The sequence below is a fragment of the Clarias gariepinus genome, chromosome 15 (assembly GCF_024256425.1).
Source record: "Clarias gariepinus isolate MV-2021 ecotype Netherlands chromosome 15, CGAR_prim_01v2, whole genome shotgun sequence".
Classification (NCBI taxonomy): domain Eukaryota; kingdom Metazoa; phylum Chordata; class Actinopteri; order Siluriformes; family Clariidae; genus Clarias; species Clarias gariepinus.
Window position 1 is genome coordinate 18,236,870 of NC_071114.1, and position 20,186 is coordinate 18,257,055.

A 20,186-nucleotide genomic window follows, 5' to 3' on the forward strand; every position below is an offset into this window, starting at 1 on the left:
AGCACGGCCTTGAAGCAGTCATGGGAAAGACGAGATCACAGCGAGCTGATATTCGGCACAACAGCACGACCTCGAGGGTGATTTTGCTTTATACAACAGTTTCACGAACCCCATTTATTAACAACAGATTAGGATTTGTTCATTCTACCAGTCATTTTGCTCCGCCCACACATATCCTTCTGTGCCTGCTGGAACTTCCATTGAGCTGGGTACCGACAGTAACAGGGCTGAATGTAGTTTTAAATGGACCCCGGATTATGCGGCCAAAAGGTGAAGAACCTACAACATGGAGGTTGTGGACAGTCCTGGAAATCTCGTGGGTTTTTCTTTGTATTTTGACTTCAGAATATGAGCTCCAGGTTAAATTGCAAATTGTGTTAAATGGAAAGCTAGAGCATACACTCGCTTATTCAACACACATCATAGTAATGCCCTTGATTAGGGGTTAGAGTGTGATTTGGGATTCAGCCCTGTGTTAAAAGCTTTGTAGCTCGTGTTGGCCGCGAACAGAACACCACAGCCGGTTCAGAGGCAATTCAGAATGACTTAGAACCAATTAATAATCAGACAAAGTGCTTAAGGTGGTTAACGTTATCAGACGAGGTTTCTTTCTGGAAAGTAACCGGTGTGGTATGTGGGTTTTGGCATGTAGCCGACCTCTCCTCAGTACTGCAGACTGTCTTGACCTACATTCACCCACGCTGCGACTGACAGTTAGTGTTATTAATGACTGTAGAACACCTGGGATACAGAGTGGTACATGGAGTTCAATATCCCAGAGCCGCTTTATTGTGCTCCATTATCAGCACTAGTGGAATGCCTCTCATTCAGACGTGGCCGAAGTACACAAACTCAACACTCAGGCAGAGGTATTACTTAATTTTTATTTTACTCAAGTAAAAACATATTTTAAAAAAGCGTAATGTTATTAATTTAATGAATGGTGAGCAGCATTGGTGAGTATCTGTGTTAACGTTGGTAGTTAAACTAGCTAGTTGCTACCATCGCTCCCCTGTATAATGAAAGCAGTCTAAGCAATTAAACATGGGCATTCTGCAAGCATACAGAATACAATAGGGATAAATGACACGCTAAACACTATAAAGCTTCTCATTAAAAAAAAAAAAAAAAGGTTATTGGTTTGAAACACAAAACAAATATGTTAAAAACAGATAGTTAACTAGAATACTTTGCATTCAAGATTAAAAAACAAAAAACAGAAGCCAGAAGTATCCGCATCCGACCGAGTGGGCGAGATCGTTGCTCAGGTAACCATCAATCACGTTGATGCCATAATCATTTAGCACTCTCATAATGACCTGCCAATCATCCTATAAACTAGGACTAGAGTAATTGTTTTGTTTTTGTGCTTCCTACCTGAGGTTGCTTAGGTCACGGTGTGGTGTGAGTGACGGCAGAAACGCTAACGTTAGATTCGAAAATCAATGCACTTGCATGTGTGATTGTCATCTGAAAAGTAACGAGTCTCTATTTAAAATGTAGAGTATAAGTACAGGTTTTCCATCGAAAAAAAGGTACAAAACTGTTGTAGCAGGTCAGGGAAAAAAATTTAAACTAAACTATAGGATCATTTTTTTTAAATGGTCAACCCCATCAATTTTATAATATACTATTTTATATTTATTATTCAACATTCAAAATCCAATCTCTGGCATTTGTTAAAGGATCCGATATCTGATACGTTTTCAACGATATTCGATCCACCTCTTAAAGTATTCTGTAAATAACTGATTATATCCTGATGCTAAAAACCTGAACACTGATTATTTTAGCTACTGAAATGATACTAGTCTTACCCGAAATTAGCAAAGATAATACGCAAAACCATGCCTCTGACAAAACATACCAACATCAGCTCATGTTTTAATCCGTTTACATGGAGCGATCATTACGTCTGCTGTGAATGAGACTTCAAGAAACGCTAACAAACCCTGACATACAATGGGGCAAAAAGTATTTAGTCAGCCCCCAGTTGTGTGAGTTCTCCCACTTAAAAAGATGAAAGAGGCCTGTAATTTTCATCATAGGTATACCTCAACTATAAGAGACAACATAAGAAAAAAAAAACTCTAGAAAATCACATTGTAGGTTTTTTAAAGAATTTATTTGCAGATTATGGTGGAAAAGGAGTATTTGATCAATAACGAAATTTCATCTCAATACTTTGTTATATACCCTTTGTTAGCAATGATAGAGGTCAAATGTTTTCTGTAAGTCTTCATGTGGTTTTCACACACTGTCGCTGGTATTTTGGCCCATTCCTCCATGCAGATCTCCTTTAGAGCAGTGATGTTTTGGGGCTATCGCTGGGCAACATGGACTTTCAACTCCCTCAGAAGATTTTCTATGGGGTTGAGATCTGGAGACTGGCTAGACCAATTCAGGACCTTAAAATGCTTCTTACGAAGCCACGGTGTGTTTGGGATCATTGTCATGCTGAAATACCCAGATGACCCAGGATAGGATTTTTTATTTAAAATCTCACGATAAATGGCCCCATTCATTCTTTCCTTTACGCGGATCAGTCGTCCTGGTCCATTTGCAGAAAAACAGCCCCAAAGCATGATGTTTCCACCCCCATGCTTCACAGTAGTTATGGTGTTCTTTGGATGCAACTCAGCATCTTCAGAAATTCTATCTCCTCCAAACATGACATTCTCCCAATCTTCTCCTGGATCATCCAAATGCTCTCCAGCAAACTTCAGACAGACTTGGACATGTACTGGCTTAAGCAGGGGGACACATCTGGCACTGCAGGATTTGAGTCCCTGGCGGCGCAGTGTGTTACTGATGCCTTTGTTACTTTGGTCCCAGCTCTCTGCAGGTCATTCACTAGGCCCCCCGTGTGGTTCTGGGATTTTTTTTTTCCACAGTTATTGTGATCTTTTTGACCCCACAGGGTAAGATCTTGTATGGAGCCCCAGATCGAGAAATATTATCAGTGGTATTGTATGTCTTCCATTTTCTAATAATTGCTCCCACAGTTGATTTCTTTACACCAAGCTGCTTATCTATTGCAGATTCAGTCCCAGTCTGGTGCAGGTCTACAATTTTGTTTCTGGTGTCCTTTGACAGCCCTTTGGTCTTGGCCATAGTGAAGTTTGGAGTGTGACTGTTGAGGTTGTGGACAGGTGTCTTTTATACTGATAACAGATTTTTTTTTTTCATTTGGTCTCTCATAGTTGGGGTATACCTATGATGAAAATTACAGACCTCTCTCACCGTTTTAAGTGGGAGAACAAATGTGGCTGACTAAATAATGTTTTGCCCGGCACATAAAGATAAACTAGCTGCATTACCATAAGAGCTGCTGTTAGCAAAACTCAATACCTCCTGACCATTCCCAATCCTGACTTTTACTCAATCCTAACGGTCACTCAATCCTAACGGCGGTGTGTTATAAACAAAAACAAAAATAAAGCTGAAGTAAACTAGCACTGGGTAGGATTAAGTTAAGTGATGTTCAGCTTTCACATACATTATAATGGACCTGACAGAGGAAACATGTAAGGTATTATGTGAAAGGTTGTCGGAAAACTGATGGGTGCTCCCTCTGGAGGAAGTGTGGATCAAGTGCCCTAGCTCAAGGACAGCGTGGCATTACAGCAGCTGGTATTAAACTCATGACGTCTTGAGTCATAGCCAAGTTCCCTGAACACTGAGCTAACGGCACTTAAAGCAGCCCAGGCAATAACATGCCATACGTGGTCATGCCTGAAAGATTAACGTCTCTCTCTCTTTCTCTCTCTCACTTACACACACACACACACACACACAGACTTAGTTAAGTGTAGCAGGGGACGTTGACATGTTAGTATAGCAATAGGAAAGGGCAATGGAGGTCCTTATCTGCCCTCGTCAGGGCACTTTCCCTGAAAGTAGGGAGTGGAGGAGAAAACCCCCACCCCAAAAGAGTGTGTGCGCGCGCGCGTGTGTGGGTGTGTGTGTGTGTGTGGGTGTGTGTTAGTTACTGGGAACTGGGTTAGGAATGCTTTCAGTTTTTTTCTCCCCTCCACCTCTTCAGCTAACAACAACCTTTAAAAAAAGATAGAACTGGGGCTCGAACAACAAAAACAGACAACCGGAATGAAAAAACAAATGCAGAATTTTTTTAAAGAACATTTTCCTGTACGGTATTAGTAAGCAAAAAGAAGTGATTAAAGAGTACAATAATATTTTTTAAAAAATAGCAAAAAGCAAGAGACAGATGACAGTAAGACTAAGGGCGTTTTCAGATTAGAAACGACTGATTCGTACCGTGCTTAAAAATGTTCACCCCCCCACCCCCCTGTCCAGCGTTCACATTGCCCTTTGGGCTCTGTTCGAGCATGCTTACGTATTTACACCCTCTGATGCACCTACTTGTTCTGTGTGCCACCAATAAACACGAGAAGAGGGATGAAAAAAATATTTAAACAGAAATGTCGAAATCCTAAAAATGTTTATTCGTACGATCAGTACTTGGTCTGGGCTCCTTTAGCATGAATTACTGCATGAGATCAGCATGGCTCAGAGGCATAACTGCAGATCAGGTTGCTTTGATAGCAGCGCTCACCTCGTCTGTATAGTTGTGGAATCAGGTGTTTCTTATCTAACTACAGTATATTCAGCTGCTGAGTCCAACTGGAAAAGGAAATCGGCATCTCCGTAAAGCGCATCAGCGATCAGAAGCAGGAAGTGCTGCAGAATCTCCCAGTAATCACATCCCGGTAATCACTACTGAGTGGAAACCTCATACTCGACTTCTAGCAACTTGGATAGTCTTCCTCTGGCACCTTAATGAAATGCAAAATTGTTTCCCATCAGAAAACTGAACTTTAGATGACTAAACAGCGGTCCAGGTCTTTTTTTATTAATTTTTTTTTAGCCCAAGTAAGATGCATCTGATGCTTCGTCTCTGGTTGTTGTTGTCTCATTCCAAGTGGCTTGCTAATTAGGAATGAAACAGTTCTAGCCCTCTTGATGCACCGACTCCAGCCTCACTCTACTCCTTGTCCTTTTCAGCATTGTTTCAGGTCATCCCAGTTATCTTTTCTAACTAATACCAATAACAATATTAGCTGCAAGTAACTATTGCCCCGCACTAATAAAGTGGTTAATAACCATTAATAATCATTAATAACCACTTAAAAAAACTACTTATGAATATTAACAATAACATTTATTAGTTGTATTAATGTTGTTAGTGATTGTTTATTAACATTTGTGTTAGTTCTGAATGTTCTGAATACTTATATCAAACATCAACTTCCTTTTATTCCTGTTGTTGTTTTTCTTCTGTTTTTGTTTTCATTTTTAACTTTCCAGGAGTATGCTTAAATATAGTACTCTCTAAACAGCCAGCTCTCCGATCGTCTTAGACAACTGTCAAGTCTTTCCCATGATTGTGGTTGCAAACAAATTGAAATTGAGTATTGAAATTAGGTATTCTAATATTTGAAATGGCTGTAATCAAAAGGAAAACAAAAAAAGACTTTAAATTTTACTTTACATGAAATGAACCCAGAATGAATTTCAGTTTATATACTAAATTATGAAAAAAAAAAAAAAAGTTTTCCACAATATGCGCTGTGTATATATACACAAATAACCAACAGAAACTGAAAGATGGCAAACAAAAACAAGCAATTCGTTTACAAAATTAAACCCACACACACACACACACACACACACACAGATAAAAGTTTAAATAAACTATTTTCGTGTTTTGCGGACCGAAGTCCAGTCAGAGGAATGAGCCGCCATCATTATCATCATCATCATTGTGACGGCAGAGGGAGAAATGGTTACGACTACAGAAGCTTGATGATAAACTCTGACCCCGAAAAAGCAGCGATTGCGTAACATGGAACATGAGAACATGCTGTGCCCGAGGAGAAATTATTTAACCACAAGAACAACCACAAGGGGCGTTTCTCTCATTCTTGACACTGCCATCACAAGAAACATAAAAAAAAAAGAGGAAGCGACCTCAATAAGAGGACTGTTTTCACCTACAGTGAAAAAAGATATTAGTAAACAAGAAACAAGAGAAACTAAAAAAGGGCAAGAATAAATGAAAAACTATTTACATGAAAATTTGTTTTTAAAACATTATTAAAAGAAAAAAAGAAAAACTAAACGACTGAAACAATAATAAACATGAAAGAAAAGAATAGGGAATAAAACAACAGGATCAAAAGAAAGTTGTAAATTTTTATTGTTATAAAACTACTTATTAATATAAACAATAACATTTATTGGTTGTATTAATGTTATAAGTGATTGTTTATTAACATTTATGTTAGATATAAATGTTATGAATACTCATAAGTGGGTATTAAAGGTTACTAATGGTTATTAATGATTATTACTACATGGCAGTAGTTACTTGCAGCTGATATTGTTATTGATATTAAAAGTTATGATTGGTTGATGATGTTAATGTGATTACAGGTTATCAAGGTTATTATCGGTCATTAATGATAGCTGTTATTTCTGTTTGCGCTTGCAGTATTTCTGTTTGCGTCAGTTATTCTGACGTTTCTGCTGGTTGTCGCTGCGTATCAGAGTTCAGCTGCCTGCGGCTCCACTTCTTCATATCTGATCAACATCTCTCCACTTTTCCTCACACTTAAATCATTTTTAAAGCAGAACAGCACTCAAAAATTGCAGTTTAAGTGTAACCACAGCCGTCATGAAGAGGAATCTTTCGCACTCTCTCTCCCCCTCTCTCTCTCAGCTCCTGTAACAGGAGTGTGTGTTTAAAGCAATCCGGCGAATCCACTCCACTCCTGCCATTGCATCATCCTCCAGAAACGGAGCTTGGCTTTTGTCAACACTTGTATAAACCTCTTCGGCTGATCACATGACATAGTGCAAAGGCCAAATTGGATATAATAGGATACCCACTCTCTTAAAAGAGGCGTTCAAGTACCTGATACACCTCTTGTGGATTGGGGATCTTCCCCTGGTTTAGTCGTGGCTAGATGCTCAGCCTCCAGTTATATCTCACCGATCATGTGAAGATGTGAGGAACACTCTGAGGAAGGTGCGATTCACAATCTCCTTCCCGAATGAGCTCACAGATGTTCATGATTGGGACAGTTTTTCTCTTATACACACACACGGCAATAATACAAATGTAACCTATAATCAGATAAAGTACTATTAGTGTACTTTATTAGAATAAACACATTTTCTGACTGTTGCCAAAGGTTTTCCTGAAGACCACACACACACACTGTAAGAAGAGATGTGCATGGCATTGTTCCTCTGAACAGCATCCATTTCTCTCTCACATCGATACTCTATGAGCAGCTTTGAATTGCAAATGAATGTTTACTACCAGGGGAGCTAGTGCTCTATCAGCAAGGAGGGACACATGTTCAGGAAATGTCACATTGCAAACCTCATCATGACACACAGACCTTATATCCACACAACCAAACACCCGCATACACACACAAGCAGAGGACACACAGATGAGACTTTACATCTGTAAATTTACTTTGGTATTTCTGACACAAAAGCAGCATTTCATTTAAAGAAACCAAGATTTTGGGTCGTGACAAACACACTGGATCATTTTTGATCAGTTTTTACTCACTGTGACAGAAAACTAAAATTTAAACATTCTCACAAGCTAAATATTTTATGCTGTAAAAAAAGGAGACTTTTTCTTTTGTAAATTTGCATCTTTTTTAAAGAAGAAATAATAATTATTATTTGTAATAGTAAAAAAACAGTGGAACCTTGGATTGTGAGTAACTTGGTCTGGGAGCATTTTGCAAGCATTTTAATACATTTTAACTTAATAAACGAGCGAGATCTTGACATACAAGTTGAACGCATGCGCTTTGTCTGCCGAGTGTCACGTGATCTCAACTAAGCCAATGGTTCTTTCGTGACTCCCTTTTCTTCTTGCTGACAAGCTTGTTAACAATCTTAGGGCAGAGGGTGCTATGTCTTCACTAAATCTTGCATAAAATGTTAAAAAATCCACGAAAATTAGGTGAACTGGTTTCTCTAGGCTTTCCACAGTTTTGAGCAGCTTTCGGACGTACGCGCAACTTAGCCGGCAATCGATTCGTCTCGGTCTGTTCGCTCGTAAAGGATACAAATCTCGTACAAATCCGGCATCACAGTTTGGATGATGGATGAAAGGTCAGCACTCATAGCTCACAACCAAATTATTACTATTATTTTTATTAAAAAATGTTTTTAATTATTCATTCTTGTTTTTATTCTCAAGGTAAAAATGATACAAGGTGCAGCGAGTTTAAAAGTAAAATTAGTGTTGTTGTGGCTTGTATTTAAACACAAATATAAAGAAATCCAGTCAAACTGGTCCTGACAGCATGCATACTCCACAGTAAGAGTGTTAAAATCTAAAATAAAAATGAAATGCAAGCACTTACTCCTCTGGCAGTGGTTCTGGTTCCAGCAGCGTTGTCCAAAATGCCCATTGATGGTGGTCTGGACACACTTGATCTCTGCCGTGATGGTTCCAGGACAGATGTCGCCGCACTCGCGCTCGTTTTTGTTCGCCACTATGTAGTTGTCCTCCACTGAATCAAGGATTTTGGACCAGTCGAGTGTGGAGAGGTAGCAGAGGTCGGGGTTCTTCTCCATGCGCACGGTTCCGCGTGTTATGTTTGTCAGACTGTGCAGTCCCACCTCCTTCAGCTGCAGCATCTCGAAAATCACCAGAGCGTAATTAAAGAACAGGTTGTTGCCGCGGATGACCGTGAGGTTGGGGAACAGCTTGCCCAGGCTCTCCAGGCCGTAGACACGGAACAGTAGCAGGTAGTCAGTGATCATCACCAGCTTAGGGAAGCTTAGGTCACGGAAGTCCTCAGCTTCGGTCTTGAACATGAGTAGGATCTTCAGGTGGCCCTCGATCACCGTGCAGTTCTCCAGAGAGCGCAGGTTGGTCACGTTGTTCCGGATATCTTTGCTGGAGCAGACTAAAGGAGAAGAGAAAAGGAGAAAGGTCAGATTCTGGAAGTACTGTGGTTTGTGGTGGAGCTAATGAATATCAGGCAATCACAAACCTGATCACATGACAGTAAAGCACAGTCATTAGTGCCTCCTTTACATTTATTTATTTATTATTGATTACTGATAATTATCAAATATAAAAATTTGGATCTAAATATTACATTTTAACTAACATTTTACCCTTTTAACAATCTTTTAATTGTATACTGAGTCTTTAAAACTGTAAAACGTTGTTTTTCTTTGAAATTTTAACATGTTAACGTCTGTACCTTGTGTACTGATCAAGTAAAATGAAAAAAAAAACTAATTGATTCGTGTAAACATTAAATAAAACAATAATTCAACTTAACTTTTGAAATGAAATTAATTTGCTGTCAGCTTGTTAGCAACATGCTACAACTTTTCCACGGTATGGTAAAGATTTCATATTTTTCTCGGAGCATATCATCATGCAAAGCTAAACAAGTATTTAAAAATGACCGGTGCACATTGTGCTTCTTTTCCCCAAATCCAACCTATACTGTATAGCTGATCTAGGTAGTAATGACAACTGACAAATTTTTTAAAAAATCCCAGCTTTTTGCTTCAGGACCTGATCTACATCAGGGCAACATGATACGAGTAAACGAGCGTTAAATTGAACCGGATGTATTTAAATAATCCAGTCATAAAACCACAATACGGAGCTTGTCTGAGAGAGAGTCAAAGGCAAAACAGACATCTTTTGTTCTTTCAACTCTTACATCATCTCAAAAGTGTGTGTGTGTGTGTGTGTGTGTGTGTGTGTGTGTGTGTGTGTGTGTGTGAAAACCACAAAATAATGATAGCCATCAACAACACATTCTCCACATGATCGTTTTATGCGGCGTAATTTAAACGCCTCTGATGGAAACATTGATATGTAAAAACATTTTATCCTACAGTGGTAATGGATTCTGGATCCTGATTGAGGAGAAGAAGTGTTGATTTATATTCTAGGACAGCAGCTCTGACAAATAATGCAGCTTACGGAATTTCATTCACCTCTGGAGCTAATTTGCAACTTCAACAACGGCAATATGACAGAGGAAATTTTAAATTTTTAATGTAATGCTCTTCTATTTCATTGGATACAAGAAAAACAGCAGTAGCCCTAAAACAGCACCCTGTGGCATCTCATGTTTGTGTATGCTTTAAGAAAACAATTCAAATAAATGAAACCATGAAGTTTAACAGAAAATAAACAAAAGAAGTGAAAAACAATGCAGCGTATAAAAAGTAAAATGGAGATAGATAGATAGATAGATAGATAGATAGATAGATAGATAGGACATGCACTGTGAGCCGTATTTTCTGATCACCCTTACAGATACAAGATACAAATTTATCTGGCTGAAAATGTGCTGGCTAATAAACAGCCGGTGAGGCATTCTGGGAAGAAAATTTGATTTAATGTTCTTCATTATTTGAAGCGCACTTTGTCTCGCTCTCTCCATCTCCTTCACTCTCAAACACCTTTTTTTCTAGCTCCTATATTCCTTTTCATCTCCTGTTGGTTTCAATCTTCCACACTGCTGGTTCTTTCCCTATACAGAAGATTTTAAAAGAATCATTTCATGCATGCTTCAATCTGTACGTTTACACCACAGCATCGTTTCGTTCTACACTCTGATTGGTCAGAAATTGTTGAATGAACGCTCGGTAAAATCAGCTCTGACAGTAGGTTATACGATTTCCGTGAGGAGACGTTCAACATTAAATAAATCTCTAGTGGAAGTAAACTGTAACTAAGTGTTTGAACAGCTTCACCACAGAGGAGTTTATGCTTTGGGGTTTCTCAGTAACATGATACGCTACACTGTTGCGCGTGCGTGCGTGTGCGCGTGTGTGTGTTATTACACACTCTACACTAGTTTAACACAAGAGCCTTGTCTCTTTATCACACCTACACATCAGCCGGGTTTCACCGCCTCTTGCACGTATAAGTGTGAGTGAGTGCGAGTGTGAGCTACTACATCACACCTGTAACATCAAGCGTTTCTGTTTTATGAGTCACATCTTTTTTCCCATCTAATTATTTGTATGACTTAATATGGTCACAATAATTATTAAGAGTACTAGTACATTAATAGTAATAATTCTTGAATTAATTTAAATTAAAGCATCATAAATAATAAACACAAATAAATAAATACTGAAAGATTCTTTCTAAAATATATGGTTGCAGAATATTATAATATTTGTCGTGGATGAAGACTTTGACTATCTTTAAACGACGACTCAAGACGCATCTGTTTCTCCAGTACTTGGACTAAAAAAAACCTCTTCCCAGTTGTGTTGGACTAATGGCACTTAGTTATTAACCTGGTTAACCCAGTGTAAGTATGTATCCAATTATGTAAACATTAAAGCACTTTTTGTAAGTCGCTCTGGATAAGAGTGTCTGCCAAATGCCTAAATGTAAATCTAAATGTAAGACTGAATACTCTGCGTTTGTCTTCAATGCAGAAATCTGCCAGTCAGACGTCTGTGCTAATTTACTGACGGTGCAGAGCGGATCGCGGTCTACATCAGTGTACACACACACACAGAAAAAAAACAACAGGGGGAAAAAAGCGCATGCACACACAAAAATAAAAAAAACAAACAGGAAAAGTGCACACACAAACAGGGAGAGAAAGCGAGACACAGAGAGAGAGAGAGAGAGAGAGAGAGAGAGAGAAAAAGAGAGAGAAAGAGAGGGAGGGAGAGAGAGGGGGGGAGAGAGAAAGGGAGAGAGAGGGAGAGAGAGAGGGAGAGAGAGAGAGAGAGAGAGAAAGAGAGAGAAAAAGAGAGCGAGAAAGAGAGGGAGGGAGAGAGAGGGGGGGGGAGAGAGAGAGAGAGAGAGAGAGAGAGAGAGAGGGAGATGGGGTCGATTAACCCCTGACTCTCGCACACGGTTTCCTCCACGTACACATACTGCTGCTGAACAAACACACCCCACAGTCGCTGTTATCACGCCACACAACACAAAGCTGGTCAGGATTTATTGTGTTCATTCAGTAGACTGTCGACTTCTTATCATTTTGTTCCTACGGCACTTAACACATCCTAGATAAAGTAGATTTATTAATCGTGATCTTTTGTATGTTTGTGTACATGCGAGTGCGTGTGTGTGTGTGTGTGTGCGCGCGCGCGCGCACGTGTGTATGCTTAAACAATGGTAATGGGAACAACTTTATTATACACCTGAGTTACTTATCTAAATGTTCGTTCATTTAATAATTCATAGGGTAGACATTAATAATAATAATGATAATATTTGCAGCTGCATTACTGTCAAAGCTGCCGTTACAGAAAATCTACACCTTCTGACCAATCAGAATCAAGAATACAGCAGAAGGGCCGATTAACCTTGATGTGTAATAAATCTCGAGTCTCTCATAACTTGGCATTTATGTTTTCTCAGCTTTCTAACATCACCACATGGGACCTTTATTTGCTCTTTCCCTCATAACAGATGAAGCATTGGATGATTTGAGCAGAAATGCAGCCTTGACTGTTCAACAAGCATTTAAACCAAATCATTAATGCTTTTAATGAGCTAATTAACAAATTCTTATCTGTTTTCTCATCACCACTGTATCTCTGTTTACCTTCCTTTACAGTAATTAAAGTCTGATTTCTTTCTTCTTTTGTGAATTTTACGTTGAAAACGTCACTCCAAACGGGCAACGGCGACGTTTACACGGCACTCGTGTCGGATTTCTGTTAACAAGTGAACGCTGAGGTATAGAGGTAATAGAGGTAACGCTAAAAGAAGCCCAACTGGGGATTTTAAAAACCCTGCATGACATTTCTATTAATCTGAAACTAAGAAGTGCGATTAAAGTCCTCCAGATGGGCTGTGAATTACACAGCTGCATGATTTGTGCTTTTGTTTGTTGCGACTCACAGCTGAGGCTCCATTTCGGCTGAAAAAGTGAACTATGACTTTAAACACTGATTACGACTCAAAGTTAAATAAAGTTGAGTAAACACCAGGAGATTTACTGATGCACACCATCACCAGGTTGCTGCTTTTTCCCCCTGGCTGCACCGCTACAAGCGCCCGGCACTGCGACTAACGGCTCGACGTAAATCTCCTGCATCTGGTTATAGGGTCATGTGTAGTGTGTGCACCTTATCCTAGATAACATTCACGACCTCAAGCCAGCTACAGGCATGCACAGAATCTTTAGAGGAAGTGCATGAACATGTGTTTGTTGCTCACTAAATTACGCGTAAGGTGTGTTAAAAAAAAAGAAAAAAAAGACGCAACTGCAGTGTAAATACGCATAAATGATTTTTCACTAGGGCTAACAAACAGGAAATGCACAAACAGAGAAATAAAAGGAGTAGGAAGCTCTGCCTACGAATAAGGTGTACATCAGGACCCTGAGGAAACATCGAGAGAGCTTATTCTTCATTCCTTTATTAAGATTTTTTTAAACTAATAACTAACTATTATAAGTTATTTGGTTTGTTTTAAAGCAACGAAAGTCATTTCACCAATTATTTAAGGAATACATAATTTAAGCAATTTAAGGAAACTCTGATGTAATCTTGTCCATATCGATTATTTATTTATTCTGTTAATACCTTTTTGATTTAATAATTTTTTTTATTTTATCAAATGTTCGTGTACCGTCCCCTTAAAAACACACCACCACCTGTGTGGTCACATGACTCTCCCCCGACCTGACTGTGAAAAGGAAGCGGTGAAAAAAAATCCAGCTTTAATAGTTGAGCACATTTACTGTTTAAACCTCTTCAGTGAACTATGAGAGCAAAAAGCAAAAATATAATCCTAATCGAGGTAGAATGTTCAATCAATCGTGATATTAATTTAAAGTTCGATCGCTCAGCCGTTAGATGACCACTCGTGCAACATGTGAAACAAAACAATTTGCTGATTACAATAAAAGAGCAGCTTATTATTCGTCTCCATTGTCAGAAAAAAAAGAAGAAGAAATACAGGACAAAACTCTCAATGGGAGGTAGAACTTTGCAATAGTTCGTTAAAACGAAGACCAAAGCCAAAAGTGTTTCAGGCATTTTGGCAGACGGATCACCACTTCTACCTCGCGCTAAACTACCAGTCAAAGGTTTGGACACGCCTTCGAACTCCATGGTCGGTCCAGATTTTTATTTCTTTCTACATTATTAAACAATGCTGGATGCAGCCAAAACATGCAATAACCTCCTTTGAGCAGTTAGTATTGAGATGCATTTGCTACTTATGATCTGTAAAGCCTTCTAAACAGTTCTTATCCAAGATGCTGTTAATTAGTGATTTTTGAGGCTGGTTTGTCGAAATGAACTTCAGCAGAGGTAGGTTTTGGTCCCGCTTTCCTGGGATGGTCTTCACGAGAGCCAGTTTCATCATTGGTGCTTAATGGGTTTTGTAAATGCACTTGACAATACCGTTCTAGCAAGAACTGTTCAGTCTTTAAATGTTTACTTTGAAAGCATAAATGCTGTAAAAATTCAAATTCTATTCAAAATATTAGAGAAACTTGTTCTGAAAGAACTAGTAGGACCTGAACTCATTAAATCCAACATTAAAATGGCAGACATAGTTCTAGCGAACGGAAACGCCACGGTACTGAAGTTCTGATCTGCAAGCAGCTGCTGGAGGCCCGAGGCACTGCGGCACCTCAATACCTGGAGCACACCTCTGCAAAACCAGATGGGAAATGGCATCCTGACTATTCTGTGAATTTTCTTCCTAGTTCACACCCAGGTTAGGTGAAAATATGGACAGAAATCTATAGTGGGTGTAAAGACAGTCAAATGTGAAGTAAAAATGTAAATAAAACATGTCAAGAAAGCACTCCGTGTCGTGTTTTAGGAAAGCAACTGAAACCTGAAACTGAAATCACCGTAGCAACGTGCTAAACATGTGCTTTTTAAATTGATTAACTTTAATCATGTCATATATTTTAATCGCTGCATTTATTGTTGTGGGTTTATAATAATTTGTCCAATAAAGGAAGGTAACATGACATATTTGCTTTTATATTAAACATCTGTTTTAAGTAGTTATGTCATAATAAGGAATATTCTTATTCTATATTCGTTATTTTTCATAATATTTCATATAATAATTGTAGTGGCTTTGATGTGTAACAAAATATCAAACCACCTCATTTGAATTTCATGCCTCATCATTTTAATTATTATTTGCAATGTAAGAGGAAATAGTTTGATGTTTTCATTGCAATTCTCCTGACTTCCTGATTTGGATAAAAACCTAAACCACTCTACATTCATGCACTACAGGTTACATGAACTAATAGGGAAACCTTCATGACCTCAGAGAGCTCTAAGAGTTAAGGCACTGAGTTAATGATCAGAAGGTCGGTGGTTCGAGCCCTAGCTCCACCAGGTTGCCATTGTTGGGCCCTTGAGCAAGGGCCGTAACCCCATCTGCTCCAGAAGCTCTGCATCATGGCTGACCCTGCGCTGTAACCCCAGCCTTGCTGGGACACACAAAGTAAGAATAACTGATTGCAAAGTAACTAACTGATATTTATAATTCACTAAATTATTGACTGATAGTGTAAAATGTAAGAAATTAGGTTTAAAGGGTGAATAATGTTTAGGTTGATTTGCTTGTACTCTGTGTGTAATAGAGAAGTGAGAATCAGCAACAGGAAAAGACCAAGACCAGAAGCTTATGCAATATTTTCACCTTCAGCATTTCCCCTTAATTGTTAGCTCTCTTGCTGTCAAATGGGGAAGAAATTTGTCACACACTGTACTGTTGGTTTTTCCATTTCAGACGTTCTTATCAGAGCAAGGCTGGGAACTCAAAGGGGGGACGTCGACAAACATCACATCATAGAAACAAGGTCCACAGAATTTCTGCTCCGTTAAAAAAGAAAAAAGAAACCAGTTCACATAAGAGTTTGAGTTTTCATCGGGTATAATCGCATGGACGGCTACCTCACCACAGACTACCTGTTCACTTTTTTTTATTTAACCATGGTACTTACTCCAGTGGTTCTCATCACTTTAATGTTTGGGTGAATCAGAAGGTGGGAAAATGAGAGCGTGGGGCTGACGATGTAGAGCACAAGCTGCAAATAATAAACTACAAAATTAACCATTCATTTGAAAACTCTGGACTACCAATTTTTATCGGGTCCTGAAGAAGCCACGCCTATAAGCAACAACTTACTGATATACACATATTTCTGTACACCACTACTATAGCGGATTTCAAATGAAGCAAAGTATGCCGATCAGAATCATAACATTATAAACTCAATTCAATTATTAAGTCATAACACCGAATCATAACATTTAAAGGACCTAGGTTTAGATTTCCCTTGTGCCAACAGGTTGGCTCTGGCCCCCCTTGGAGAGGCTCGTGGCTCCACAGGACCTCTGGGGTGTCCCGTGGCGTCTGGCACCAGGATATTGGCAGCAGATCCTTTGGGTTCTGTGGGTGGAGGGTTGGGGCTCTCCATTAAATTTCTTTTCCGGCCAGGTCGACAGCCTCTGGCTCTTTGCCCGCGGGTACCCATGTGCAGTAGGCAAAACTGACATTTGTCAGCATTTTGTCTGTGACATTCAACTGAACAGGCTAGTTTCTGGTCAAGGTGGGCATGGGTGCCCATGATCCTGTCATTAGTTTACTTTCAATAAAACGGAATTGATCATCAGCGTTAATGAGTGAATGGTTAGCTTTAGTTCAACATGTTTAACACTCTCACTCACTCACTCACTGTCTATACCACTTTATCCTGTATTCAGGGTTGCGAGGGGCCTGGAGCATATCCCAGGAGGGAGGGATAAGGGCTTAGGGCACGAGGTGGGGTACACCCTGGACAGAGTGCCAATCCATCGCATGGCACACATACATACACTCGCACACTACGGACAATTTGTGAACTCCAATGAGCCTAATCTGCATGTCTTTGGACTGTGGGAGGAAACTAAAGTACGTGGAGGAAACCCACCAAGAGACCCACGGGGAGAACATGCAAACTCCATGCACACAGAGACGGGAATCGAACCCGGACCATGGAGGTGCCATTTTGTTTCTAAAACTTTCCATTATCAAAAATATCTAAAATCCCATCAGTGTTCAAACACTTACCGACCTAAATTTATGGCACTGGAAATGGTGTGTGGCTGTGGTCCAACTCATTCCTCTGTAGTAAAGCATTGTTATATTTGGTGTGTATTAATCTCTGTTATGTTTCCCCCTGGCATGTTTCCCGGACTGGCACGAGCTGTGGCTTCGACAGTTGGCATACTGGGGTATTTTGACTCGTTCCTGAAAATTGCTTCTGAAAGCGAGCCATGCAGCTACAGAGTCCCCCACAAGCAGGAAAACACACACACAGCCAGGGGGGTTAACTGCAATACACACAAACCATTTTCCTTAATTTCCAGGAGCTGTATTAAATTGCACCGGTATTAAATTAAAATTTAAATAAATAAATAAATAAACAAAGAAACAACCACTTCAGGATTGTGCCACAACATATATTATTTAAGCTGGTTTGGTTAAGATTTTATAAACTTTTATAGCACGGTGCAGGCATATGTGGTTCAAGAACTGGTGTAGCAGTGCTTTAATCCTTCATCACGTCTCTCGTCACTTCAATCTGATATAGTTCTAAACATCTAAGCCATTACGTTCATCAGCACCGACTAGCCAATTGGGATCTAAAACCTGTCAACATGCACAACATGCAAATAGACTTCCCAGAATGGTTTGGTTCTTAAACCGGTGAAATGCAAGCCGCTCCTTAAGAAGCTTCTGTGGATCCCTGAACACGTACAAACATCAGGATGTGTGTGTGTGTGTGTGTGTGTGTGTGTCAGAGAGAGCATGTACCTTAACGATTTGCTCTCACTTAGAAACAGGTGAATGAGTTCACCCTCTTCCCCAAGTTGTTTTTCTTTTTCCTTAAGCCTTTTTTTCCTTCCTGTTACACAAACACACTCAAATGAAGATGGGGTGTAGCCAGTACTTCGGGTCCACGTGACCAATCGTAGATTCAGCAATATCCAACATTTCCTTCCTACACGAATGTTTTTCACAAGCTTCGAGGTGTGCGCGAAGGTTAATGGTTTATTTAGAGTTTCTATGAATTTTCCAAAAACATTCTGAATGAACCGAAATCCTGAATGAACACATGGAATATGCTGCAACAAGACTTGTACAGCTTCAATCTAAGTGACTAAATAACTTATATTAAATAACAATGTACAATAAATGTCAGTTTTTATAACTGATTAATGATGCAAGTTTACAAAAGTGATTAACCAGCAAACTACAGACGCAGAACACATTTCCAAATCTTACGTCCTTTGATCGTTACGTAAAAGTAACGTTTAATAACCCATTGGTCATACTGTAAGGTCATATGTATGTGAATGACGATCTCGGAGTCCACTGCAGTCAACACCTTATCCTTGGAAATTGATTGATAACTTGTTCCTAATATGCAGAAGAGATGCATCTGTCTGTGGGAATTCTACACAATAATTCAGGAACACGACTTGCATAAATGTGTTCTGTTATTCTATAGAATCAAATGCCCGTGGTAGCTTAAATATCTGATGTGCAACTTTAATAGCAAAAATAAATTAAGATGGGATTATTATTATTATTAGGGTATCTTGGTAAAGAATAATGGTACACTGTATAAACTCTTTTTTTTTAACTAAACTACTACGTTAATTTAGTCCAACAATATCAGGAAGCTTTAAGACTGTACCGTGTTGTTTATCTAAGAAAGAAATTTTTTTTTAATTGCTAAAGTAAAAGTGAAGGTCCTCTTGTGTGTCTCATAAAATAGTATAAAATAAGCTTGCTGTAAAAACCAACACCCAGGGTGATCCATAACTGCAGCTCTTAAGCTTTAACAACTAAATACAGAGTCGAAACAAATGCAGGTCACTTAAGGTGCTATATTTTGTACCAATGCTTTGTTTTTGCCCTTACTGCTGCTTTTTAAACATCCTAGGTATTGTAGTGCGAAAATAAAAACGTCTGTATGAATGCGAACTCAAGTATTACGTATCAACCATATAAAAGCATCACTTTCTATTAAATATCTATCTTCGGAAGGAAGACACTAAAACTGAAAATCTCCCTTTTCTTTCCTCCCCAGTTTAAAGGTCCCACCCTAAAAAGATCCCATGTTCGCCTGGTCGATACAGCACATTATGGAAACCTACAACAAGATGGTCCCCAGCTCTCTATTTGGTTGATGAACTGATTTTGACATACCTCCAAAACTACATGAAATAAACTGGATAATACTTAAGATATATTTTATGTTGAAATGGGACACATTTGTCTTGAACAGGAATAAAAAGGGTTAATGTGTATTAACAGAACAAATAAACTAGGGAATAGTGAGCCCTGAGAACATACGTATGCTCTACTTTTTCACAGATAGCTAATGTGTCCTAGCCAGGCTTGAACAGGATCTCATAGTTATTACTAGTAATGGCTAATGCTAGCAAACCAAATCAACTGATTAAAATGTTGTTATGAACTGCGTTAGTACATAAACTAAACCTTCAGAATCTACCCTGACCTGACAGGACTTCTGAGACAAATTGTGATGTTTGAATGTTCAAAATGTTTAGAATACATCTTAACAGCCACATGGCTTAAGCTTTGGTTCATAATTAGAATATATTTGTATTACATAAGCAGTTTGTCAATAATGCACAAATTAAAGCATTGAAAATTTTCACATTATTTATGTATGGGGTCGTCACAGGAGCCACGACGGCCCAAGGAGTTTCTGATAAGCTAAGAGATAATTACACAAGGGAAGGTAAAAGACATGTACATGTAAAGGGCACAGAAATATGATTTATCAGAAGTGTAACACAAAAAAAAAAAAAAACATGGAGACTTTATATTTATATATATATATATATATATATATATATATATATATATATATATATATAGTGCTTTTAGTTATATTGCACATTAACATAATGTCAAAGGTGAAAAAAGATGCTTGGTTTTATGAGCAAACTTAAATTTCATTGAAATTCAATTCGATTCCAAAGAGTAACCACTGGTTATAAAAAACGACAAAAAAAGCAAAGTGACAAAGGGTGTAGTTCCTCAAATGGTCATTACGTAATTTGGCTTAAAAAGTAAGTCAATCTGCATAGAGCCCCGCGATAAACGC

General features: G+C 38.8%; 1 protein-coding gene across 1 annotated transcript in view; it reads right to left on the reverse strand.

The window, feature by feature from the left end:
* insrb (insulin receptor b) overlaps positions 1–20,186 on the reverse strand; it is a 72,988-nt gene that overhangs the window by 42,917 nt on the left and 9,885 nt on the right. Inside the window, exon 2 of the mRNA XM_053512545.1 lies at positions 8,421–8,969. Within this exon, the coding sequence (XP_053368520.1) occupies positions 8,421–8,969 (549 nt within the window). The remainder of the gene's footprint in view (positions 1–8,420; positions 8,970–20,186) is intronic.